The sequence below is a fragment of the Chelonia mydas genome, chromosome 6, assembly GCF_015237465.2.
Source record: "Chelonia mydas isolate rCheMyd1 chromosome 6, rCheMyd1.pri.v2, whole genome shotgun sequence".
Lineage (NCBI taxonomy): Eukaryota > Metazoa > Chordata > Testudines > Cheloniidae > Chelonia > Chelonia mydas.
Window position 1 is genome coordinate 29,217,650 of NC_051246.2, and position 26,924 is coordinate 29,244,573.

The following is a 26,924-nucleotide window of genomic DNA, read 5'->3' on the forward strand; positions in this document are numbered from 1 at the left end:
CACTTTGGTGGGTAGGGGGAGCTGGAACAGCATCCCAGCACTTCTGATCATTGTAAAGTAAACCAATGATTATTCATGCTAAAAATATTGGAATTTTCAAATATCTTACATCCTGCCCCTCCATTCCAGCACTTTTTTTTTTTTTTTTTAGGACTCAGGCACTGAATCTGAGTGAGTGTGGTGCTAAAACTCCTCCCCTGACACCATTTAAACTGAAGTTTCTTTGCAGTGCTGATAATTCAATTAAGTTAATTTTGTTATGTTTTTTCTTCTGTGGACCTCATCCATTTAAGTACTTATTTCCAATAAGCAGCGTTATATTCTTTCATCAAATACACTATGGGGACGGACCGAATGAAAAGCCAAAATAAACACCAGGGTACTAGGTGGAGGACCTAAAAGACAATAAATAAGCCCTCCTTATACTGTGCAAGTGCTATTACAAATTTCTTTGGAGAAATTATTGCTAATGTGTTGGTATTAGTTCTCCTTTTGCCTGATTAAGTAGCTTATAACCTTATGGTGAGACGACAAGCTTCTAGTTAGAGCTTTCCCAGTGAAATATGGCCTGACATTCAAAACCAGAGGCTTGCATTTGCTGTTCATTCTTTATAAAAGAGATCCTAATCTCCACAAGATAAACTGCTTAAATAAAAGTTGATGAAAGAACAGTCCGAATAGTGGATTATGCTCTAACTATTTTACAATACTCTGCTTTAGGACAATTCTTTGCTTGTACCCTAAGGGAAGCTAGTCAAACAGCTGAGGTTTTAGACATTTTCAGGATTGTATTGATCTTATTTTTTACCATGTTAATTTTCATTCAGACCTTGTGTATTAGTGTTCATTTTGTACATGGAAGAAATTATAAGGAAAGGGTTAAGAGCAAGTTTTTTCTTCATCTGTTTTAAATCCATAAATGTGAGCCCCTGTACTGTTTCTAGGTTTCAGATTACTCTGTGATTTATAGGGAAAGGCTGTTCTCCACAAGTTGAAATCCCATGTGTTTCTCCACCATTATAAAGCAACAAATCTTTGAAAGTGCTTCCAGTTTTAAAAGTTTCAGTTTTGAGCTAAGATTCTAACTATCTTTTGCTCTTATGATGGTATTAAAATGGAAAACAAAGCCCCGATATCACAGTCCCATCTAACCTGGCTTTTAAGGTACTTGTTTCAGCTTTCACAAACTAAATCACTTGTTTGCAAGAAATTTATTTTATTGTCCTCTATCACTGCCACCCCCCCCCCCCCCAGTGGATACACCCACCAAAAAGTGTAGCTACAAGGCGACACATTTATCATTCATTCTGTGTAAACTATATCCCCAAATTCCCATAGAGAGAGTGTGCCAAAATCTGGGCTAACCTAATAACCCATGCAATCCTACTGAATTCTGACATTGCACGAGATGTAAATCAGTGCAGATTTTGGCCTTGTGTGGTGGGTTTGTTTTTTTTAAAAAAACACAGGACATGTTTCACACAGCCATGAAATAGCACATGGGTTCTCAGTCTAGGGGTTGCAGAGGGGCTTCAATGGGGTTGCAACACCCTCCCTGTTTTATGGCTAAATGGAAGAAGGGATCCCAATGCTTCATTGTGTGTGTGGAGAAGGTTGAGAACCCCTGAAATAGCATTATCCATGTCCCTTTCCATTTTTTTTAAGGTGACTGTGACCATTTAAGATGACGGTAGTTTCCTTTCTGATGTTTTTCCTCTTAGGACTCCTCTCACTATAACAGCAAAGCTGGCTGTGGGGCAAGGTGGTGGCAGGAGGAACGGGGGCGAGACCATAGTCAATCATAATTTTATGAGTAGTTTCATTTGTCTAGAACTGCTGGGTATAGTCAAGCCTTCAACTGCTGTGTCTTGCTGAAGCAGCACAAAGAAGCTAGAGTGTACCAATGAATCTGGCCCCTTGCCTGTCATTTCTTTGTATGAAGTAGGAAATCCCTTTGCCTCACTATTCGCCACAACTAAAAGGAAAAAAAAATTATTGGGGCAGGAGGAATAAAATTGAAAGAGGCTCTGACTGGAGCCATTATGTGTAATTTAATAAGAAGCAACACAGTATTGTTTTGACCTAGCACTGCTCCCCAGTGAACTACTTTCACTGTTGATACAATAAAAAATTCCTCCTTTTGTCGCAAAGCAAGAAAGGTTAAATAAGATTTTAACTGGAAGTAGCATTACATGGCAAGTCTTAAGATGTGGGATGCAGTGTATTTTTGGGGAAAAAAAAAGATTAAAATAAACTACAATATGCAGCAAAAACAAACATCCAAAGCCCTTTTGATGAGTTTGGTTCAAGATCTTGGTGAGATAAGGTCAGCATTGACTGTGTATTACAGGTTTCAGTTAAATAGTTTATGTAATGTGTCGAGCCCTGCACAGATACAAAATTTCTATCCGCATCCAATTCATGGTCCACAAACATGGTTCATTGATATAAAGTGAGTATCCACAGATTTGCAGGGCTCCAATAATGTGGTCAGTGTATGGTAGGTGTTCTAGACCATCCAATTTAAGATTAAACACAATGGGCCAAATTCAGACTTGGAGTGAGTGGGTACAACACTCATGGAAAGCTCAGGGACAAATTCAGCTCAGAGCTAGGTTGTCCTATAAGCTACATATTGTGTAGTAAAGTTGTGTCACTTGCACTAATTTGGCATTCAAAGGATATTCAATTCAAGTGGGCCAAGGCCATAGGTGGAGCATCAAACCATGGGGTATAAAACAATACGAAATGGAGGGCTGCTTTCTCTTATGCTGGTACCTTCCTATTAGTTTTTCTGCTACATACCTTCTATTCCCTTGATATGGAAGGTGCACTCATTTTGCACAATCACTGGATGCCAGATAGGTGCAAGCTATACTGCTTTACTACTTATACCATTTTTTCTGACTGACTTCTGCAACCTTTTTTATCACCACTGATTTTGGCCTATTGTGTTCCCATATAAGTAAAATCTAGGAGTCACCATTTCTCCTGGAGGAGGAAGTGAAATGTACTCTTAGCCAGTAGATGCAAAATAATGTGTGTAGTCAGAAAGTTCTCATGCAAGGAAGTTACAGCCCTGCTGCACTCTATCCTATGTGTCTGGAGAAAAGGAGCTTAATTTTGTCAGACCAAGGTTGTAAGAGTGCCATGAACTATTTACTTATCTATAATTGCACTCGTGTCCAGTTAGTGTAGAACTTTTTGGCCTTGAAACAATGTAAAAAAAAAAAAAAGTCTTTCTTCTGACTTAACATGTTAGAGACAGAGAAGACATGAGGGCATGGTGTGATTTGATATCAGGAAACTTGCCTGAATAGGAATGAGTGAACTATTATCTCTGATAAAATAAGATCTGGTTCATATCTTTACCCCAAACCCTAACTCTGTGGCGTTAAAAAAAAAATTGATTATTTTCTTTTCAACTTTTAGTTTGTTTTGTGCAACTTAGCAAATCCTGGTGCCAGGAGTGGAAGCAGCAGTGTCAAAATATATACCAGAGACTGTTCAGGAAGTACAAGAAATCTCATGAGAGAGTCTGCTCTCACCAGATTTCCAGCCCAAGCTTTCACAGAGAGGGCCACTGTTTTCTCCTGGTGTAATTGGGTGGAATTCCAATGAAATCACTGAAGCTGCATCCAGCAGAGGGTTTGGCCCTGAAAGACTATATATGACCTTAACTATGGTGTTTGCACCTCATCAGCACTTAAAATAGTCAGCTATCCTTCCTTAAATATACAAGAACTAATGAAGGCAGAGAAGATAAATTAAGGCTAATTTTAAAATGCAACCTATTTTTAATCTGTTTAAAGCCCCATATGATATGAAGAATCTTCAGTAAAATACAACAGAGCCTGTGCTTTCTAGTTGGTTTTAAAATATTTTGCATTCTTTATAAATGTATCCCCCACTGAGCAGTTAAAGAACTGTAACAGTGAGCTTTGATAGGATTCCTGTTCTATTCTCTTTTAGCTAGGAGATGGTGATTGTAATACAGGACTTTGAAGGTGTGCTGTAATAATAGAGAGACAGCTGAGTGGGATCCACAAGAACCTGGGAAGAGGCAGAAGACACCCACAGAACACTATAGTTGAGAACAGTCATCAGGTGGGTTTATTGTGTGCAAGCCGTTGCCCAACCTCTCAGTGCCATGAAAATATTTCTCAGAACTTTGTTTTTGGAAGATCCAACTGTAAAATGACCAGGACTTGAGTTCTTTACCCAATTCTGTCAGTGTTCTGCAGTATAAATGAGATGCTGCATTGTAAAGAGAGATTATGCTTCAGTCTTGAGACATTAAACCAAGGTCCCCAGTGTCCTGGCCAACATTCCCTTACAAATACCTTTTGTGCTTCATGTTACTGAGCTCATACTGGCTGTTACATTTGCATAGAATCATAGAAGATTAGGGTTGGAAGAGACCTCAGGAGGTCATCTAGTTCAACCCCCTGCTTAAAGCAGGACCGATCCCCAGCAAAATCATGTCTAGGCGTAGATTCAGAAAAGCACTTCAGCATGTGCTTTAACATCCCTGTTCTAGACAGCAGTCAGGCATATGCTTAAGTGCCATTGAGTTAAGTAAATCTTAAATTCTGTTCTAAATAGTTATGTTCTCCTGAATCACTGTCATAGTCACCAACTATCATTAATACCATATAAGTCATTTTATAACCTTCAGTGTGAAAGATGCTCTACACATTTTTGTTCTCTTCTGAAAATGCTTTTTATTAGCAAGTACTCTGTTTTTACTATTAACCAAACACATTAAACACATTTCTTTATTAGGTTTCAAAAGACATTATACTGTACATTTCATGTATGTGGTGCTGCTTTGTCCCCACATCTGTTAAGAAATCACAAATCAAGCTAACGATTTTGTCTCTAAAGCAAAGGGGGATGGAGATTGATAAATTACGTAGGTGATTTCTAATTTAAATCCATGTTAGGCTTGGTTTGGTTTTTAAGGGAGCAGAAGTGAAGGTTGGTGTCAAACAGAAGTAGGAGTGCATTGAAGGGACACTGTTGGGTTTAAAATTCATATATTTAAAAAAAACAGATTTCCTTATCTGTTACTAACGGAACTGAGAGAAATCTAGGAAAAATCCCACAAATATTAATTCAAATTTTATCTAATATCCTTTGGCTATGTTCACATTCAGTGAATATTATAGCCAAATAATTTATTGGTGGAAATGATAACCAAAAGATTGAGTTTGAAATGAATATGGCAGAATATTCTCGGAGAGCTTGAATTTTGAATTTGTAGTCTGTAGTATTCACATGGAAAGCCAAACCATTAGCTTCCCATAATCAGGGAACAGAAATAATGTTATGCAATCTATACATCTGGTCATATTTCTAACATTAGGTATGTGCAACAAACAACTCATGTGCAAACTACAAACCAGGAATTCATCACAGAAATTATTTAATGGTGAACTGAATGATTCAGTATTTGGAATAATGAATACATTTAAGAAAAATCATAAGTTGTTCATGGGCAATTTGCAAAGAGAAAAAGGCTAAGTTAAATAAATACTTTATTCATGACAAAATTACTTGCCCGGGTCTAATTACTAATAACACAGTTGATTATTAAAACTGAAAGAATTTTAAAAATCTTGTCACCACTTATGCAAAAAATAAACAGTGCATTTAACCCAGTGTGGTCATTGAAAAAATAAACTAATCAATTTCATTTGTGTTTGCAGTCAGTTTCTAATCACATATTAGCAGGAGACTGGAATGTTTAGGTTTCAAACACTAGAGGGAAAATTGTTCCTTTAAAAATAAGCATTTTCTATATGTTCGAAAAGACTATAGAAACTTTTCATTTAATGTTAAGCTTTGGTCAAGCTATTTTCACTGAATCTAAATTTTGGACCCATATTGTCCAGACAGTGTCATTGTACTTTTCCAACAATTAGGGACAGCTTTCAGTAATACATCTTCAAGATGTTTTAATGAATCATTTATGGGTGAGGTTCTTTTCCTGAGCACTCTCAGTAAATCATAAAGTTTCTTACAAAAGTCTACTTTCTTAAATATCTGAAGTAAATAATGATTGCCAAGTTCCAACCACTAATAATAATAATATAATAAATAAAAGAAAGCCGGGTAGGACACATTGTTTTCAATAGCCAGTTACTCTGATTTCAGTCTCTAGTACTGTGGTCAAGCATTTCCTGTTATATAATGTATGAAGATGCAACTTAATCCATTTCAACCCATCGCATTTAAAACATTGCTCAATAATGAGCAGCTCCTTCAAGCATAATGCTCAAGGAATGACAGAATGTGTGAAAAGACAAGAATAACCTTGGCCCACAGCAAATTCTATACTGAAAGCCTCTAGAGAACAAATGATGAAAGATTTCATTAGACTTAATGCACTAATGAAATGGCTTAATGTAGGTATTCGGAATCTCTTCCACCAGATTTTGTTACAAGGAACAATTTTCTGTGCCTGTGTGGAAAATGGCCAGTTCACTTGCAAAGTGTATTATTAAAATCTGATGTGTTAAAGATAAAGTTCAAGTCTAAATAAAGATTAGTGCCAAAAACTTCAAGCCAACCCACTTCAGACTTCGTTCTTAGTGCTTTATTTCTGTCTAAGGTCAAAAATCCAAGAAGACTGCAGAGAATTTAAACATGCTTGAAAACTGAGCTCAACTTCAACTCAGTGATAGATTTATAGAAAAATGGCATTTTGCACAAGATATAAATCTGTGACTCTCTCCTGCTAAGCTTCAGAGTTCTCATAGAGCTCATTCAGAATAGACAATGTTGAGCTTTAACCTCAGATAATATCAGTGTCTGTGTACCTTGGACGGACTGTGGCAAACATGATGGTCCTGGTGATAATATATTGTGCAAGTGAACAAAAAATACAAACAGTATCAATAGGAAATTAGCACCACCTTTCCTTTGCCTCATTGCTATAATATTTACATTAGTACTAAATCAGTATGTGAAGCATTTTCCTGAAACAAGCATATGAGCCAGTGTTTAATGCAATTACTTAAAGAATGTATATGAAATTAAGGAAGATTTTTAAATATAATAAATGCTGCCTCTTAGTGAATTATGCAACTTTTAAAAAATAAACAAACAGACAAGCAAAATGCAAATTCAGAGAATGTGTTCCAAATATGTATGTCATGAAGACAGTGACACAAATCAACAAAAGGCAGGAAATTCAAAGTTTAGGCTGCCAATCCATCTCTGAGCCCATGTTATTATGAAAAACAAACAAACAAGGAAACCACATTGACGTGCACTCAGAATGGAGTGACAGCTTTAAATTTGGAATTTCCTGGCTTTTTTTTTGAGTAGGGTATGACAACCTATTTTAAATAGGAACAAAAAAGGGAAAGAAATCTCTTGAGAAACATTGAAAGTTGTATATATTTTACCAGTTTATTACATATTTAGTCACCATTTCTGAGAACATATTACAGCAGGTACCTAATGAATTGTAGCTGTTTAAATTAATTATGTAGATAATTTTCTGTATCTCAATTATGATGCATATTATTAAATTAGTAGAACACTGCACATATGCAGTGGCCAATTCCATAGCACTGAATAATTCTCTAATTGTTCATTTTTAATGCCAGTATTGTCTACTCTGTTATGGACTAACAACCTTTTGAAATTTTCCTTTTGTCCAGAAAAATTGTTGCAATTTTTCTTGGAGTACAAAAATAGGCAAACCATTTAGCTTGCTTTCTTCCTGCATTTAAGAAACCCATTTAGAGATTGCATTCAAAAATACATCTTCATGGAGATTCTTTTTTAGACCTTGATCCTGCAAAGCAACATCTTATGGGAGTTCCACTGGCTCATTTGCCGTACTGGGACCGTAGTCCCCAAATGTGCAATCTGAATTGCTGGTGTGGACTCTTGCCTCTGTGCAGAATCCCATAAACTTCCCTGTTGGTCTGTGTAAATTTAGGATTACAGGATGGGGACATACCTTTGTAAATGCACTGAAATTCTAGGGAACTATGTTATAAAAAAGATCATTTGGTCAAAGACATGTTTGATCTCTCTTAGAGCAAATGGCTCCACCACAGTATTTGCTGAGCATTATAAATGTCTCACTAGTGAATCAGCATATGCTGTAGGATTATCTAAAGAACTGCAGCTCTGATGTTTTACTAAAGGGGTAAGGATATCATTTCAGATTCAGAATTCAGATTGGCTGGTGAAGAGTTTATTGTTCCTCCAAGTGGAACTTTCCATTATAGCTGAGTAAACTAGTTGCAAAAGAGGAAAAGAAAGAAATAATTAAGAAAGCCCAACAGCAGAGATTGTATGGTATGAATTTCATCTCATGTTGACAAAGCCCGTTGCCAAATGTGTCCACATATCTATTCAGGAGACACCATCATAGGGCCTAATCACATCAGCCACACTATCAGAGGCTCGTTCACCTGCACATCCACCAATGTGATATATGCCGTCATGTGCCAGCAATGCCCCTCTCTCATGTACATTGGCCAAACTGGACAGTCTCTACGTAAAAGAATAAATGGACACAAATCAGACGTCAAGAATTATAACATTCAAAAACCAGTTGGAGAACACTTCAATCTCTTTGGTCACCCGATTACAGACCTAAAAGTTGCAGTTCTTCAACAAAAAAACTTCAAAAACAGACTCCAACGAGAGACTGCTGAATTGGAATTAATTTGCAAACTGGATACAATTAACTTAGGCTTGAATAGAGACTGGGAGTGGATGGGTCATTACACAAAGTAAAACTATTTCCCCATGTTTATTCCCCCCCTCCACCCCCCACTGTTCCTCAGACGTTCTTGTCAACTGTTCTTGTCAAACCTCCCCACCCCCCCACCGGTATTAGCTCATCCTAAGTGATCACTCTCCTTACAGTGTGTATGGTAACACCCATTGTTTCATGTTCTCTGTGTATATAAATCTCCCCACTGTATTTTCCACTGAATGCATCTGATGAAATGAGCTATAGCTCACGAAAGCTTATGCTCAAACAAATTTGTTAGTCTCTAAGGTGCCACAAGTACTCCTTTCTTTTTGTGAATACAGACTAACACAGCTGCTACTCTGAAACATCTCATGTGTGATATGGATGCTTGACTCAAAGTTTAGTGTTAGGTTTTTCTCACCCCTGCCTCTGATATTATGAGGAGTGCCTCCAACAGCCTTGTATTATTACTTGATGTTAGAGTGCAAATCAAAAGCCTTGTCTGTAAATGTCAGAATATAAATGCTTTTGATCTGTGTTACTCCATTGGCCCTACTGGCCAAGATTGCTGTCAGCTCTCAAGAGATTATTAAAACTGCCCCTCTAAGGATATATACCCCAGTCAATTCAGAAGCATAATTCCCATGACATTAACAATTCTGATGTTATATTTGTTGTTCCAGAGCTCCATTCCATGTATTAAAGCCCACTGAAAATCTCATGTGATCTGTGTACAGTGTTTGTGAGTGTCAGAATATATATTATTGAATGCAGCTGTGCTTCCATTACATTTAAAGGATTACAGTCAAATTGACATGACTGAATGTGGTGTAACATATTGTTCATCAACTATTTGTCAAGGGTAAACTGATTCTGATCTATCTCAGCAAAACGCACACATGGTTTTCACTGATAAGCATAAATCCTTTAAAGAATACTAAGTGTGCCTGTCATTGTTATGCACTTGCTTTCCACTATCATAATCTGTGTATGTGGACCTTGTACACAATTGTCAGCTCTGTTGAAACCTGGGTGACATTTTCATTCGTTTTGGTTTTTAAATGTACCTTGTTTTTATGTGCTTTTTATAATGAAAAAAAAAATTAGTGTCTGGCATGGGACAGATAACACTTTTTTTTTTTTAATTTTAACTGAGCGCTGATAACATGCCCCTAGATATACAAAGCACAGAGAGAGAAGAATGTCTGTCTGTGTAAGCGGCATGCAATCTAAAACCCAAATCCTGCAAACATTTAGGCACATGCTTAACTTTACAGAGGTGAGCAGTTCCATTGAAGTTCAAGTTAGTCAGCTACAGTCAATGGGATTATTCACATCTGTAAAGTAAAGCATGTGAATAAAAGTTTGCAATATCAGGGACTATGTTAAACAGATCTGTTTGTAATTGCCAATGACATTCCTTTTTGTTGCAAACTCTTGCAATTTCCTTAAAGCCCCAGTTGCTGAAATCATGACACTGCATGAGAATCTCCGCTTTCATTTAAAAAAAAAACGTTTCTGGCCCTCATGGTTGCAGAGAGGCTTGAAAACATGAAGCAAGTGCACCCTTAAAGACTCAGAAAGTTAGAAGGAACCAATATTTATTTTACTTATTTATTTTAATCTAATGATTTTTAAGCCAGTCTAATTATTCTGGGGGGATGGACTCAATTTTTGACCCATTGGGTGGACAATACTGAGACTATTGTGCTTTTTTCTAACATGTGTGGTTGTTGTTTTTTTATTGTAGCCTTTTAAATTAGGAACATATTTACAAAGGTGGCTCAAGGGATTGTTAAAGGGATACAGAGTCTTTCATCTCTAAAGCATGGAACCAATTCATTTCAAACTAGATTGACAGTGACTTCATTAGCTTGCTGATGGTTGCTCAGTCAGCTATGTGAAATAAATTCTTGGTTCAGATCCAAGACAATTGTCACAACTGATACCAATGGACAGTCCCAATATTATGGCCGAAAACAAAATGGACATTAGAACTATGATATCCTTCCCACCTCCTGAGATGATTGCAACAACAAGCCTAAGGTTCATTGCAAGCTTTCCATGTGGAAAGAACACTTGAGCTATTAGGGTTGTCTTTCACCAACATTAAATTCACTTAAATAAAGAAGGGGGAGAGTTCAGAGAGTGAAATAACTGTGAAACATTGCTGGGAAAGAAAAAAAAGCCTTGCATGGCTTCTGTCCAGCAAAATGCATGCTGGGATGTCACCTGAAGCCACAGCCAGTGATTCTCTGTGGGTCTAGATTTTACGGGCATAAAAATGTTTAAGCTTAATTTTAAGAAGATGATGTGTTGACTACTTCTCTTGATTATTAGGAGCACTGAGATATTTACTTGCAGGTCACCTCAGAGATATCCATCAAGTTCATAACAGTATATCATAGATTCTGCTGCATGGTTTTATGTAAATATACTTACGAAAGGAAAATGTGTGTGGGTTTTTTTTTAATAACTCAGCTTTCCCTTCCCCTGACCCTACCCATGAAATATTTATAAAATTTTTGCCAAAGCTAAGCAAGTCCAAACCTGTGAAATTTAGGGGCTAGATTTTCAAGAGTGCTGAGCTCCCAGTTAAAAATGGTCAGATTTTCAGGAGTGTGTAGCTAGTCATGAAAATATTGCTTAGAGAATGAAAATGTACTGTACAGCTGGTTAGCAAATATGCACATAGGACGAAGTCCCTGAAATGACAGATTTGTTAATACAGCCACTGTCTGCCTAGAGACTACAGGTGTGTCACAAATGGTCATACAATCAAATATTGCGAGTTAATGTTTAAACTCTACATTTACTAAAGCATTTGTTACCAGTTTGCAGAAGATATCAAACAACCAAGAATCATAACCTTGGCTACTAATTAAAATCTTATTACTTTCTTTCCCTCCAAAAACATTTAATCTCTGGGAAGTAGGAGAGCCTTGTATGCAGGGTCTTTTTTTTTTTTTTCAGTGTCAGCAAAACAACAAGTGTTATGTGGGAGTTTCTAAAGGGGTTGTGGTATAGAGGAATAAAAGAAATGTGTCAATTTTCTGTTTTCCTTTCATAGAAGTAAACATTAGCATTAAACAAAGAGTGATTAAAAACAGATGCATTGGAAAACCTTATGTGGTTGGATGGAGAAGGGGTTATGAAAACAAGAGGCAATTTTTACCAGGTTAAAAACTAGCATTTTTCTGGGGAGAGCTATTTTAACTGATAGTAGTACATCACCAGGACCAGATGGTGTTCACCCAAGAGTTCTGAAGGAACTCAAATATGAAATTGCAGAACTACTAACTGTGCTATGTAACCTGTCGCTTAATTCTGCCTCTGTACCAGATGACCTGAGGGTAATTAATATAACACCTATTTTTTAAAAAAGTTTCCAGAGACAATCCTGGCAATTACAGGCCAGTAAGCCTAACTTTGGTACCAGGCAAATTGGTTGAAAGTATAGTAAAGAACAGAGTTATCAGACTCCTAAATAAACATAGTAAGTTGGGGAAGAATCAACGCCACTTTTGTAAAGGGAAATCATGCTTCGCCTATCTATTAGAATTCTTTGATGGGGTCAACAAATGTGGACAATGGTGATCAATTTATTATAGTGTACTTGGACTTTAAGAAAGCCTTTGACAAGGTCCCTCACCAAAGACTCTTAAGCAAAATACGCAGGCCTGGGATAAGAGGGAAGGTCCTCCCGTGGATCAGTAACTGATTAAAAGACAGGAAACAAAAGGTAGGAATAAATGGTCAGTTTTCACAATGAAGAGAGAGGTAAATAGCAGAGCCCTCCCAAGGATTTGTACTGGGACCAGTGTTGTTGAAAATAGTCATAAATGGTTTGGAAAAGGGGGTGAAGTGTGAGGTGGCAAAATTTGCAGATGATCCAAAATTACTTAAAATAGTTAAGTCCAAAGCAGATGGCAAAGAGATACAAAGGGATCTCACTAAACTGGGTAACTGGGCAACAAAATGGCAGATGAAATTCAATGTTGTTAAGTGCAAAATAAAGCACACTGGAAAACAATCACAATTATACATACAAAATGATGGGGTCAAAATTAGCTGTTACCACTCAAGAGAGATCTTGGAGTCATTGTGAATAGTTTCCCTGAAAACATCTGTTCAATTTGTAACTGTAGTCAAAAAAGCTAACAGAATATTAGGAACCAGTAGGAAAGTGGTAAATAATAAGACAGAAAATATCATAATGCCACTGTATAAATCCATGGTGCACCCACACCTTGAATACAGTGTGCAGTTCTGGTTGCCCCCCCTTCAAAAACATATATATGAATTGGAAAAGGTGCAGAGTAAGACAACAAAATTGATTAGGTATAGAAAAGCTTCCATACGAGGCTAGATCAAAAAGACGGAGACTGTTCTGCTTAGAAAAGAGATGAGTAGGGGGGCTATGACAGAGGTCTATAAAACTATGAATGATGTGGAGAAAGTGAATAGGGAAGTATTATTCACCCCTTCACACAAGATCGAGAGGTCTCCCAATGAAATTAATAGGCGGCATATTTAAAACAAACATAAGGAAGTACTTCACACAATGCATTGTCAACCTGTGGAACTCATTGCCATGGGATGTTGTGACGGCCAGAAATATAACTGGGTTCAAAAAAGAATTAGACAATTCCCTGGAGGATAGATCCATCAATAGCTATCAGCCAAGATGGTCAGGATGCAACCCTGTGCTTCGGGTGTCTATAACCCTCCAACTGCCCAGAAGGTGGAATTTCACCAATTACACTGTGGAAAAACTGTTTGCTGGAGGAAACGTGTGGCTACTCAGGAAAAAAAAATCAGATTGTGTGTGGGGCTGACAATACTGCTGAGCTGTGTTCTGCAAGGTTCTTTATATGTTCTAAACATATAAAGGACCTTGTTGTGAGAGATTCCCATCACAGGGAGGGTACGAAGGCTGTCAGCTCAATACAAACAGAATGCACTATTTAGCAGCAAATGAAGTCTTCATGTGTGTAAATATGGCTTTGTAAACAACCATTACTGATAATAAGTTACAAAGAAAATACATTTGGAAAATCTAAGTAAGGTCAGCGCTGCTCTACTGCTTGTGCCCTTTAGTAGTTAGTAGAAGCATTGACTAGTACTGGAATAAAAGTCAAAGTAGCCCAGTTTTAAATGATGTATTCATAGTGGGTAAGAACCTTTGTATGTTAAATTCACTCAAATGTGTGTCTATGTAACACTAAGTGTTTTTCATTTGTTATAGCTGAAGAATGACCATTAAGAATAAATAATTTGAATAAATCATAAACACAGCTTTATCTGATTATAATTTTAAGAAAATATATATCACATTTAAAATATTTTAAAATATAATTAAAAGTATAAAGAAAAACCTGTCATTTTTATAATCTATTTTAAATAAAGTATAATGTTTAACACTATGTGTTGTGAAAAGCAAAAGCTTTTTGATAATTGGTTATTATAAAGTACTTAGCATTTCTCAATTCTGTTTGTAGTTTATAGGGGACTTGTTTTGTTTTTTGATCTTCCATATGTTACTTACTGTTAATGTTTCATATACTGCTATAGTACCATTCATGCAGTTGACCGCTCAAAGATATTTTACAGCGATGGTTTTCCTAAAAGAACAAATTAGTGCAAGTGAAGGAAAACTTGCAAAAGATCTGGAAAGGAAAAGCTATACTATAGGCTACAATACTGGGGTGCTTGTATATAAAAAAGAAACCTGAGAACTAATGTTCTAAGTGCTCATGTCTGGGGCTTTTGAGAGAAAGCAGGAGAGATGGGAGGGGGCTCACCTGACACAGGGAGAGATTCATATGGTCACCACTTAACATCGTGCAATACATTACGTCCTAGCATAAACCGTAGAGATAAAATTTCAGATTTTAAAAGCTTTTTTTTTTTTAGGTATGTGTGGTCCTAATAATGGTGTGTTGTGTCCACAGAAGGAATTGTCGCTTCTTGCATAAACATCCACTTGTCACTGAAGCACTTACTGAAGGTTGTTATCCTTATTAAATGGCCGGAGATGATCTCTCTCAGCCAACTCACTCGTCTCATTTTTCCTACAGGCTGCGAGAACACCACCGTGCTGCCATTAAGGTGATACGACGGATGCAGTACTTTGTGGCAAAGAAAAAATTTCAGGTAAGTTTTGAACAGAGGGCTAGTTTTCTAAATAAGCCCTTTTATACTCCTGGCTTATTGTTTCTTTTATAAAGAAACAGACTAGCACAATTCATATCAGTAATGGTGAGTCACACCCACTATTCTCTCCCTCCTTGAATAGGGTGGTTGTTTAGCAGCAGGTTAGTCCACTGTGGACACACTGGGAATAGGCTAAGCTGCTGAAATGCAGCCTGAATTAAAATGTTGTTTTCTGCTAATGGACTTGACCTTTCACCTGCTGTTATCTTCATCTCCTTCTTGCAATGCAAACATTCTCATATGTCTTCATTAATTCTGAGTTGTATGTTACTGTCATGCTGACTCAGTAGGCTTAGAGATTAAAATACTACTTTAACCTTGTTTTCTATCTCATACTCAATGTTAATGAAGTCCTGATAAGGGACAGGGATGGAAATTTGTTAGCATACTGGAAGGTTTCTGCTTCGTTTCTCTTGCCTCTCCTAGAGAGGTAAGAAACCCCCTTCGAAGTTCATAAGATAATCAGTTATCTCTACTCCTATAGCCTACATTGACATTTCTGTCTCATTTCAGTTGCTGGTATTTTGGATACATACACATTTAACAGTAGCTAATTAACTTTGGCCTGGTCAACATAAAAAGTTACACCTGTCTGTCAAAACTATGGGGTTTTTTTAGACCAATTTAGTTAACCCAATAGAAACCCCTGTATCAACACTCTGTTTGATTTAGAATAGCTTATATCAGTGTAGCTTGTATCAGTAATTCACTAATGGAAGTCAGTGGGCTTTGTGCCTTTATATTCCTTTGACCCTTTCGCAAATCTCCCCCTATATGATTTAGTTTAAAAATATAGGGCCTGAAATGCTGTAAATGAGCTTAGCTCCATTCATTGTACTTGCTACTCTAATTAATAAATATATGGTAATACATTCAATTAATAAATTTGAAAATTCTTGCACAATAGGCATAATACATAAAATTTCCAAAAGTGCTTAAGTGGCTTAGGAGCCTAAGTCCCATTTTCAAAAATGAGTTAGGCACCATTATTAATAATCATAATACATTTCCCACCTTCAATCCACTTCGTCTAAAATGAGTTTGTTACTCCTTCCCTTTAAATATTTAAAGGGGATGGAGACTACCAAAAGTGAAAAGTAGTTGGTCAACAATTATTAGCAATCCTTAGCAGCACCATTTGTTAATAAGAAATAAAATGAGACATTTATTTCCTGCAACCACAAAACCTGGGTCCATATTTCACCACTGAAATTTATAAACATTATAAAGATATTTTACTACTTAGATACTGTTTAATTATTTTGAAAACAAAATCTCATCTGGAATATTTTTTATTATTGGTGTAGCTGGTAGTGCCGCTCATAAGTTAGACTTGCCTGACACTTCCCACTATAAGGCCCTGTCTCCAGTTGCTTATAACATTACCAAATCTTAACTGTTCAAGCTGAAATTTTCTATGCTGGGTCTTTGCCACAGGTCACATTTTTGTGGAAAGTTTCAACTTAAATGGTGTAGCTGTTTCTGAGAACAAGTTTAAGGAAATATCCAGTGTTTTGCCATATTAAAAATTAATTCTTACAACCATTTAGTTGAGAAAATCTGGTTCCTCCATGTTTTGGGGCAGGGACTTGAAATTTGAAGGGGGTTCATACTGGTGTCAAAGATTGGTCATGGTATTAACTAAGAGACTTAGAAACAATACTTCCACACCTTATATCTACTTCCCACCTGGAATTTGTCAAAAACAGATTTTGAAAATGCCTGAATACCTTGTACAACATTATCCACCTGGTGAGTAAACTAAAGTCCCTTGCGGCAGATCGCTTGATAGGTAGAAGCTGAAAAACCATTGGACTGAATAGAATGGGACTATTCCCTTCATACTTAAAACTTGTTTGTGCTTGGTACTCAATTTGCTAAATTGGCTCCCAGTTCTGCTGTATGTTTTCCCATCTGCAAGAAAACATGTTCCAGGCCGTCTATCTAAATCCCATAAGGATGTTCTCCGTCTTTCCCAGCATTTGTAATTATTCTTGAACAATTAGCCATTCAAAATGAACCAAAAGTTGTAAGTTTACATCTAAATGAAATATACCACAAGGCCATCCTATATGTTAATGATATGTTGCAGAATCTTCCAATAAAGTTCTATTTGCAGTTATCCAAAACTTCCCAATAATCTCGGATTACAAAGTTAAGAGTCGATTTTCAAAAAAGTTCTAAGGTATTTAAGGTAAAATTTTCAAAAAAGCCAACGTGACTTAAAGACCACAAATACCATTGAATTTCAATGGGATTTATGCTCCTAAATTTACCAGGTGCTTTTGAAAACCTCCCACCGAATTGGGAGAAATCAGACATTCTTCCTTTGAATGTACAGTATATTGCAAATCTACTTTGTTCTATTGTATGCCCACAAAGTGGATCCCTAAGGGAATAAAATGTTTAGAGTTAAAAGATATACCAGCTATTGACTTTCCAGTTTCTATTAGCCAGTCCAACCCAATGTTGAAATTAATCCAGTGTTGAATGATGGCACTCTTGAAGGCGAACATGGTAAGCATGTTTAGAATTAGGGTTGGCAAAAAAATTTCATAGAAACAGTTTTTGTGAAATTTTTCTGCCAAAAGTGTCTGCTTTCTGTGGAAAATGTATGTTTTTTGTTGAAAATAAAAATGTTAGAAAATCAAAAAAAATCAGCTCAGGTCAATAGGTCTACTTGTGCTTAAAGTTAAGTGCTTGCAAGATCAGTGCCTGAATATTTATTTTTTTAAGGGTGCATCCATAAGTATGATGTTGGAATAATAAAGAATGTCCCAAATTTATCCAAAATAGGTCTCAATGCAGCAAGGTTCTTTAACTGCACCAGATGTATTCAGGATACACCTGTTTATCAAATTCTGTCTAGCTACATGTTGTTTTTGAAAAAAAGTATCAGTCAGCAATGGATGGTTGGACTGCCAAAGAGAAATGTCAACCAGAGCCCAGTTTCAAAGACTTCTTGTTAAAAAGTTCTAATGAGAAACCTAATGGAGACTACACAGATATTTCTAATGGCATGAAAAGTAACAGTGTGAAATATTACGCTAAAGGACCCCTTCCTTTTTGAGTAAAGCAGAAACGTATGCACAATTCTGAGGCCATTTTATAACACAACCCTTTAAACATAATGGCATCATTAGGCACCACCACAGAGAGTAATACTCTTTCCATGGACGTTTTTAAACCATTCTGTAGAACTCTCTATAACAAGGATATTATTCACTAATAAACTAATAAATAGGATTGTTTAAAATTGTGTAGAAATTTTTTCGCCCCTTAGCAGAGGACCAGCGCAACTCCTGTGCACCGCTTAGGTGCTGTATTGTTTGCACAGGGGTGAATACATCACTGTTGAGGAAAGATTCTATAGAATCTAGTAGACAATGGTATTTTGAGAGATTAAAAGGATCGTGGGTGGTGCCTTAAGTCTTACTTTACCCCTCTGCACAAGAGTGAATTTCATGCATCAGGAATAAATCATTTCTAGTACAGCCTAGTTTATCCACCCTATAATTTACTTTCAAAGCAGAGTACCATTCTTGAATGTCCTGTTTAATTAATTCACTAGCATAATAACATTTTTACATTCTCTTACAATTGTGAATGCTTTTAAACTCTTGGACTCAAATTTATGTGCACTGGTACAAATCTCATGCACACAAACCGTACAGGAGAGCAGGACATGATCCCTGAGTCCTCAATCTAATTTAAAAAAAAAATATATATATATATATATATATATATATATATATATATATATATATATATATATATATTTCATTCCAAGTAAATTTTCTGTTGACTACATTAGTTGTCTGCAAAAATATCTTTCATTCTTGCACTGTAGTATCTAAAATTAAAAATCTGCTGTACATGGTGTACAAAGCTAAAAATACAGCTTGGGGTCGCAGTGATGACATGAGGAACTAGTGTCTCTGTTGTGGTTTATAGTGATGTCACCAGAAGCTCTTGATGTATTTATAGCCTTATAATTCAAAGTCTTACTACTTACTGGCCTGTATTTTATATGTAATTCAGTTACCTTGCTATCAATCAGGAATTGTGTGTGTAATCTTCTATAATCACTGCAGAGGTCTCTAGAAAACAAAATAGTTCAAAGGATGTTGCACACATTTGTACGGTTTGGTTGTGTTTCCCAGAAATGTCCTTCGCATTCGCTTCCCTCTCCCTTTCCCTAGTCTGACTCCTGGAGAACTGTTGGGTGCATGCAGCTGCTGCATATTCAGCTAATAAGGAACAACAATATGTGCCCATATTGAGTGTTTGTCATTCACTCTTGTGCCTTCTGAAAACTCTGTTCTTGAATTTGATGCAAAAATCCTTCCTGACTGTGGCATTCCAGGGTACAATCCAGACTAGTGAGTAGCTCTGTCACCCCTGCCCTGTAACCTGGGGCACCCTTTGCAGTACCTTGCTGCTCACAAACAGCCTCCGGCATGTAAATTACTCCCAGCTATGTCTGTGTGTGTGCTGCAGCCGGCTAGCCACAACTTGGCTCTAACCAACCTCAAAAATGACCACAGGGTGACCCCAATACACTTCCACTCTTAGATTTTCCCCCAGAAATGTGTGTCCTGTACTGTCAAACCCTCTCCTGGGCAGTACAAATACATTCAGTCTGTTACTCCTTTAAGGGAATAATATGCACACAACTTGTTACCCCAAATGCAGTTATCCAGACACTTCAACTTGAACACGTCTGATTAGATAAAACAGGAAAACAAGTTTATTAACTACAAAGAGAGAGATTTTAAGTGAGTACAAACAATGAGGCATAAAAGTTAGAAATGGTTACAGGAAAAATAAAGATGCTCACTAATGCCTAACTTAACAAACCTATTAGATTGAAGCAAAATTTCTCACCACATGCTCCAGCAGATTACTGACCAAACTCTCAGGTCAGGACCCTTCCCCAAGAGTCCAGTGCCTGCTTCCTTTGTCTCTTTCAGGTGCAGTGAATGTGATAGGCAAGGAGGTGCTTTGGGGGTTTTTTCCCTCTTTTTTTATAGCTTCAGTCCCCCTCTTGAAAAACATTTCCAGCTGAGACCCAGGATGCAAAGTGTTTATGTGGAAGGATATTTCCTGTTGGTTTTTTTCACCTGTTTAAACTTCCTTTGTCTTCCTTTCCTTCTGGATGACTCTGTTTACTGCTCAAATGCAAATTAAGCAGAGCACACATCCCTTTGTTTAGGACAGACCTGTTTGCCAACTTCTGTTCGGACAGGGCTGTGGAACATGTGTTAATAATATCATACAGGGAAATCTTATAACTTCACAATGTTGCCACACACATTTTACCAGGACAGTGCTGACCAGCATATTATGAGTTTTTAGATGATACCTTACAAAGCATACTTTGTACAAAGATTATAACAGTACTGTGTTGGGTGTGAATACAGGGTGTATTCTGTCACACTAACCTATTTAGATTATTATCATCATCAGTAATGTTCCTAATTAGCAAAGGGCTGAAACAGGCAATGTCATTGAAAGCTATTGGAACTGGCTTATATATTCGCTTTTCCAATACTGTAGGGCCTGGTTATTCTGTTCCAACTTGCAAATTCTCTTTTCTCAACCAAGCTAACAAACCTTCTGAGTACTAAGTTATAATCATGATAAGTATTTCCTCCTGAAAGATCATTTAGTGTGTAAATATTTCACATGCCCATCCTAATTAGATAAAGTAAGCACAAGATAATCAGCTCTGACTGTTAAATACACATTCTTAGACATGACAGGTTTCAGAGTAGCAGCTGTATTAGTCTGTATTCGCAAAAAGAAAAGGAGTACTTGTGGCACCTTAGAGACTAACAAATTTATTTGAGCATAAGCTTTTGTGAGCTACAGCTCACTTCATCGGATGCATTCAGTGGAAACACTAACCCGTTTAGTGGATGCATTTCCACTGAATGCATCCGATGAAGTGAGCTGTAGCTCACGAAAGCTTATGCTCAAATAAATTGGTTAGTCTCTAAGGTGCCACAAGTACTCATTTTCTTATTCCTAGAAATGCAACTTAACTTTATGCACACAATCTAAGCTCTCCAAGCCTCCAACTTTACTATTCCTTAGCTGAGAGAAGCAGCAGGGTAACTTAAAAAGCAGGCTATAACATACCTACTCATTTTGTTTTCAGGCCTCCACATCCCATCCCTGTGAGTGCAAGGAACCCAAGACCGGGCCTATTGTTTCCATTTCTGTTAAATTAGACTTGTCTTGTAGCTAAGCAGTTCTGAGTTTAGAGTTTTCAGCCTTATTTTACAAGACTCTATTGTGTAAGGTCATAGTCGTGTATTCACATTTTTTGATAGTATTGTGTTCAGAATATCAGTCCATGGGCAAGATTATTGGCTAGTGCAAATTGGTGGTACACGAATTTATACCAGCTGAGGAACTTGCCCCTTTCTTTGTGGAATCTGGGTACGTCTACATTGCAATAAAAAGCCTTTGGCACCAAGTCTGAGTCCAGGTCAATTGACTCGGGCTTGCAGGGCTTGGCCTGCTGGGCTGAAAATTACCATGTAGATGCTCAAGCTCAGACTAGAGTCCAGGCTCTGAGACCACCCCCCTCCAGCCTGAGTCCAAACATCTACACTGCAAATTTTAGTCCTGCAGCCCGAGTCAGCTGACCTGGGCCAGTCACGGCCATGCTGGGGGGTCTTTTATTGCAATATAGATGTATCCTAACTAAAGGATTTTTTTTAAAGAGTCAGGTTTGCTGTGATTTTTTCCATCCCTCTGTCCATGCTTATATGTAGATGTCAATATACTCATCCCTGCTACTTCCACAATTCTGAAGTGACCCAAAGCTACATGAGTTTGTGATTTGCTTTGGGGGTATCTGATGGACTGAACTACAATTCCTTAATGATGTGATTGAACTGAAAAAAGTAAATATGTTAAGAGAGAGATCTGAACTGTAGTAATTTGATTAGTTTATGGACTAAGAGAGAAAACATTCAGGATGGTATGGGAAATGAGTTTGCTGAAGATGTCTGACTTTGAAGACAGCTAAAAGCACTTAAGCATGAACTTCTGCCCCTGACTAGCAGTCCAGCCCAAGCCCTATACAGCACTTAAGTCTCGCTTAAACTCTCCAACTAGAGCTTAAGTGGAACTGAATCAGTGCATAGGTTGTGCTGTCCCTCTGCATAGGGGTGAATTGCAGCAGAGAAAAGCTAAGAACTGCTCTGTAGCGAAACCTGCACCTGAGAGACACTTGAGAAGTCTGGAAATCAGTTCTCTCTCCAGAAAAGGTCATTCTATTTCCAACATCAGCTCTTAAAAACTTCAGCTGTTTGAGTGTATTTCTTCTTTAAGAAGGCTGTTATGATGGTCCTCAAGAAGGCTGTACACATTGGGCGTGCCATTGTATTAAAATACTATGTTCTTATTTGATGGCTGAGAACAAGCTGAGTCAATTTTCTCCAAAACAGATGGGAAGTAATTAGGGTAGTGTGTCCCCAAATGTGCTTTGTACTCCTCTAAGAGGACCCAAAGTACTAGCTGGGGGCCTGCAAATTGTCTTAAGCTTTCCTGTGGTTTAAAACTGAAGTATTTGATGTTAGGGTGTGAGGAAAGCTTTCAGAATGTGAAATGAACATAAGCAAAGCAGAGGTGTCAGCCTGAGTTTGCAGAGAGCCTGAAACAATAGCTCTAAAGTATGTATTGCCCCATTCATTTGAATGGGTGCTAACTCAGATGCTAGCAATGATACTTTAAAAGTAACATTGTAAAATATTTCCTTGCTGATCAAAGCACATAAGAAAGGAGAGGAAGATCTATGCCACTATTTTATCAGAAGGGAGTGTATGGAGGATTAACTGGAGGCGTGTGGCAGTTTTGTACATTAAGAGGTATCGGCTTTAACAGCACATGGAAAGTGTGTGTGTGTTGGCAGGGAGAGCACAACTAATTTCATTTTTCTGAAAGAGGATCAGCTTTCAAAAGTTTGGGAAACACTGAATTGGAGTAAGAAACATATCTGTGAGGGTTTATTGTATTTTATTGCATTATTTATTTATAGGCATTCCTCCAGCATTCATCACTGTAGTAACTCTTTAGTGCAACGATGTTTCTTTTACCAGGGGATTTGTTCATTGTGTCTCAGCAGACTGGAACTTTTGAGAACTATTTAAGAGTTGCTGAACTTCACCATTACTAATAAATCTTACCAGAAGCTTTGAAAATGGATGCTATTTAAACTGCAACTTTTAAAAGAATAAACTCTACCATTGTTTCCCTATTCCATGCACATGCCTTGGGTCTGATTCCCAAGGGTAAGCCTGTTGGATTCTCACTTTATAGAAACAGTAAGGGCTGTGTTATGCAGCCTAACAGAAAATGTATACATGGTAAACAAGCTTGAAAACAAGAACTGCCTAATGCGTATATGGAATAGAAACATTTCACACAAGCCTAGGCCACGTTACTAATACTTTTAAGGAGAATGACTTTATGACAATTTGGGGTAATATTGCTGAATCATGAGAGCCCATCTCTTCATACTGAAAGTACTGCAACTGTGCAGAATGATAGAAATTTAAATTACCAGGCTTTTGATATTGGTAGTCAAATGGCAGCGGTGTAAAGGGGAACAGAGGTTTGGAATAAACCCCAGGGGGAAAGAATTAGTGGTTAGAAGGCGGACGAAGTGCCCAAAAGCAGGAGAATAAATGAATGTATTCCATGGGTATCACCTGCATATGTGTGGATACAGTGTCCATTTCATTTTCATTAAATCTTGGAACACTGGGGAAGTTCCAGAAGACTGGAAGAAACCTGATGTTGTGCCAATATTTAAAAAGGGTAGACAGGATGATTCAGGTAATCATAGGCCTGTCAGTCTGACATTGATCCTAGGCAAGATAATGGAGCGACTGATACAGGACTCGATTAATAAATATCAAGGGAGGGTAATATAATTAATGCCAATCAAAATGGGTTTATGGAAAATAAATCCTGTCAAACTAACTCGATATCTTTTTTTTTTGGTAGATTACAAGTTTGCATGATAAAGATGATAGTGTTGATGTACAATATTTAGACTTCTGGTACCGCATGACATTTTGATTAAAAAACTAAAAAGATATAAAATTAACATGGCAGACATTCAGTGGTTTTAAAGTTGGCTAACTGATAGGTCTCAACATGTAATCATAAATGGGCAATCACCATCAAGTGGGTACGTTTCTATTAAGGTCCTGCATAGATTGGTTCTTGAGCCTACCCCGTTTAACATTTTTGCCAATGACCTGGAAGAAAACATAAAATCATCACTGATAAAGTTTGCAGATGACACACAAATTGGGGGAGTGGTAAATAATGAACAGGGCACTTCACTGATACAGAGCGATCTGGATCACTTGGTAAACAGGTCACAAGCAAACGATGTGTTTTAAGACAGCTAAATATATATGTGTACATCTAGGAACAAAGAATGTCGGCCATACTTACACCCTGGGAGACTCTATCCTGGGAAACAGTGACTCTGAAAAAGATTTAGGGATTGTGGTGGATAATCAGCTGAACACGAGCTCCCAGTGCGACGTTGTGGCCAAAAGGACCAGTGCAATTCTTGGCTGTATAAACAGGGGGATCTTGAGTAGGGGTAGAGAGGTTATTTCATCTCTGTATTTGGAACTGGTGTGATGGGTGCTGAAATACTGTATCCATTTTGGTGTCAACAATTCAAGAAGATTGTTGATAAATTTGAGAGGGTTCAGAGAAGAGGCAAGATGATCACAGTGGTCCCATCTGGTCTTGGAATCTGTGAATATATATTACTGGACTTGTGTCAAAATTGCTTGCACAGCACATCTTGTTTTCTGTGTTTGTCCGCTTACAGGCCTAAAGGAGCTTTTATGCAACAGCTAATCTAGAATAATGGGTTGATGCGAAGGCCCAGATTTCAGGGAGGTCTCTAGTTCGACACATGTTGCTTGCTGGGCTGATGTCAAGGCACAGTGCTCCGTAAGGTCACTAGTACAGCAACATTAACACACTGGGCTGATGTTAAGGTTACTTGTCACATGTCAAGGGACTGGCCTCAGTGACACCAGTGGCTCCGTACTTTTAGCATGGGCTGACGTGAAATTGCTGGCTTTCTGGTTACTGGCTCAGAAGAGTGAAATCCGTGTGCGCGAGAGAGAGAGAGAGAGAGTTTATGGCAACTGGCCTGTGACCATGAAGCTAACTTCCAGAAGAGCCCAAGATAACCACAAACCTCAGAGCAAAATGCAGACTCTCTTCTTTGACCTCTCAATTCCTCAATAACCTGTCCAAAAGTACATATCCCTACAGTATGGAGAGGGAAGGCACGAGAGAGAAAAAGAGACTTTCATGAACCACAATAAATGTGTAAGGTCCTGGGCATGGTAAAAAAAAAAAAAAAAAAAAAAAAAAACCTGGAAAATCTCAATATTCTCTCATGCATGTAATAGGGTAGAAAATCATCTGTGTGAGTTGTCTGAAAAATCTGTTATTGAGGCAAATCACTGGCATGTCTTTGCTGTGGTATTTGTCAGGCTCTTCATTTTTTGGTTTTATTTTGCAGCAAGCCAGAAAACCTTATGATGTACGAGATGTTATTGAACAGTATTCTCAGGGTCATCTCAACTTGATGGTACGAATCAAAGAGTTGCAAAGAAGGTATGGCATAAAGTTCACTATCCTAAATGGTAAATGTCTGTGAAGAGGATTCTAATAAGCAGGGCAGTCGAGTGGGGATGAGACAATTTAAAGGATTGTAAATGGCAAGTAGGACTGCAAAATTATAGAAATATTGTTTGACATAATTCACAGTAAAGGTTTCTATTTTGAGAATTAAAAAAAAAAACTTAAATCATTAAGAACCATTGATCAGAACCTAGTTATTTGTATTGCTGTAGTGGCTACAGACCCCAATTATAGACCAGTATCCGCACTGTGCTAGGCACTATACAAACATAGAATAAAAAGACAGTGCCTGCCCCAAGGATCTTATAATCTAAGAAAAGATACTACAGATGGATACAAGCATCAGGAAACTATGAGACAGTACTGATCATCATGAAAAGCAATGGTCATTGCTAGAATCTATAAAATAGCTAAAGCACTAAGACACCCATAGAGGGCTGATATTTTCCTAACTTCCAAGGCCAACTTTGAATCAAATGAAGTTGTTCATTTGTACTGCAAACAGAATTACTTGAACATTGCAACCTATTATTTGGAGAAGAGGTTTTTCAACCAAAGAAAGTGAATATTCTGTTTAAATCTGAGGAAGAGTTATCTTCTGTTACGAAAAATATAATTTCTTTCTGTTTACAGGTTGGACCAATCTATAGGGAAGCCATCTCTTTTTATTTCTGTCTCAGGTAAGATAATACATTTTAATTCCTGTAATTATATGTAGACTATCAGTGACATGCTTGAATTAAAAAATGTCTGCTGCATAAGTATATGACTAAGAACCACAAGAATGTGTAAGGTGCTCAGGTACTATGGTGATGTGTGATATATTTTTCTTTATTTTACACATGTGGGAGCTGAAGCATAGAAAGGTTTAGTGGACTTGCCCAAGGCAGCACCATAAATCAGGAGCCCTGACTCCTCGCCCCCTGCTTTAATCATTATACTACACTAAATAACAGGCTACAATTAAACCTCAAAATGTGAGAGAGATGCCTGGAATAAAGCTGGTTAGAACATATTTTTGTGAAAATATTGATGAAAAATACTTTTCATTACTTGTCAAAGTTTCAGAAATTGCCAGCCAGTTCCAGCCTGAAGTTAGGCACCTGAATTCATATTTAGCCACTAGCACCTCTGAAAACTTGGTGGTTTTTATTTAGACACCTAATATTAGGCATTCAGTTTTTGAAAATGTTGGTTTTTAATCTCTCTCTGCCTCAATTACTTCAGCCTTAAAATGGAGATTATTTTCAGAGGGGTGTTATGAAGCTAAAATCGA

General features: G+C 37.4%; 1 protein-coding gene across 2 annotated transcripts in view; it reads left to right on the plus strand.

Moving 5' to 3' along the window:
- The window catches only part of KCNQ1 (potassium voltage-gated channel subfamily Q member 1), a 534,879-nt gene that overhangs the window by 362,534 nt on the left and 145,421 nt on the right, over positions 1–26,924 (plus strand). For both annotated transcript variants that reach the window (XM_007062959.4, XM_027825414.3), the window contains 3 exons: positions 14,809–14,884; positions 25,527–25,621; positions 26,282–26,328. In XM_007062959.4, the coding sequence (XP_007063021.3) occupies positions 14,809–14,884; positions 25,527–25,621; positions 26,282–26,328 (218 nt within the window). The remainder of the gene's footprint in view (positions 1–14,808; positions 14,885–25,526; positions 25,622–26,281; positions 26,329–26,924) is intronic.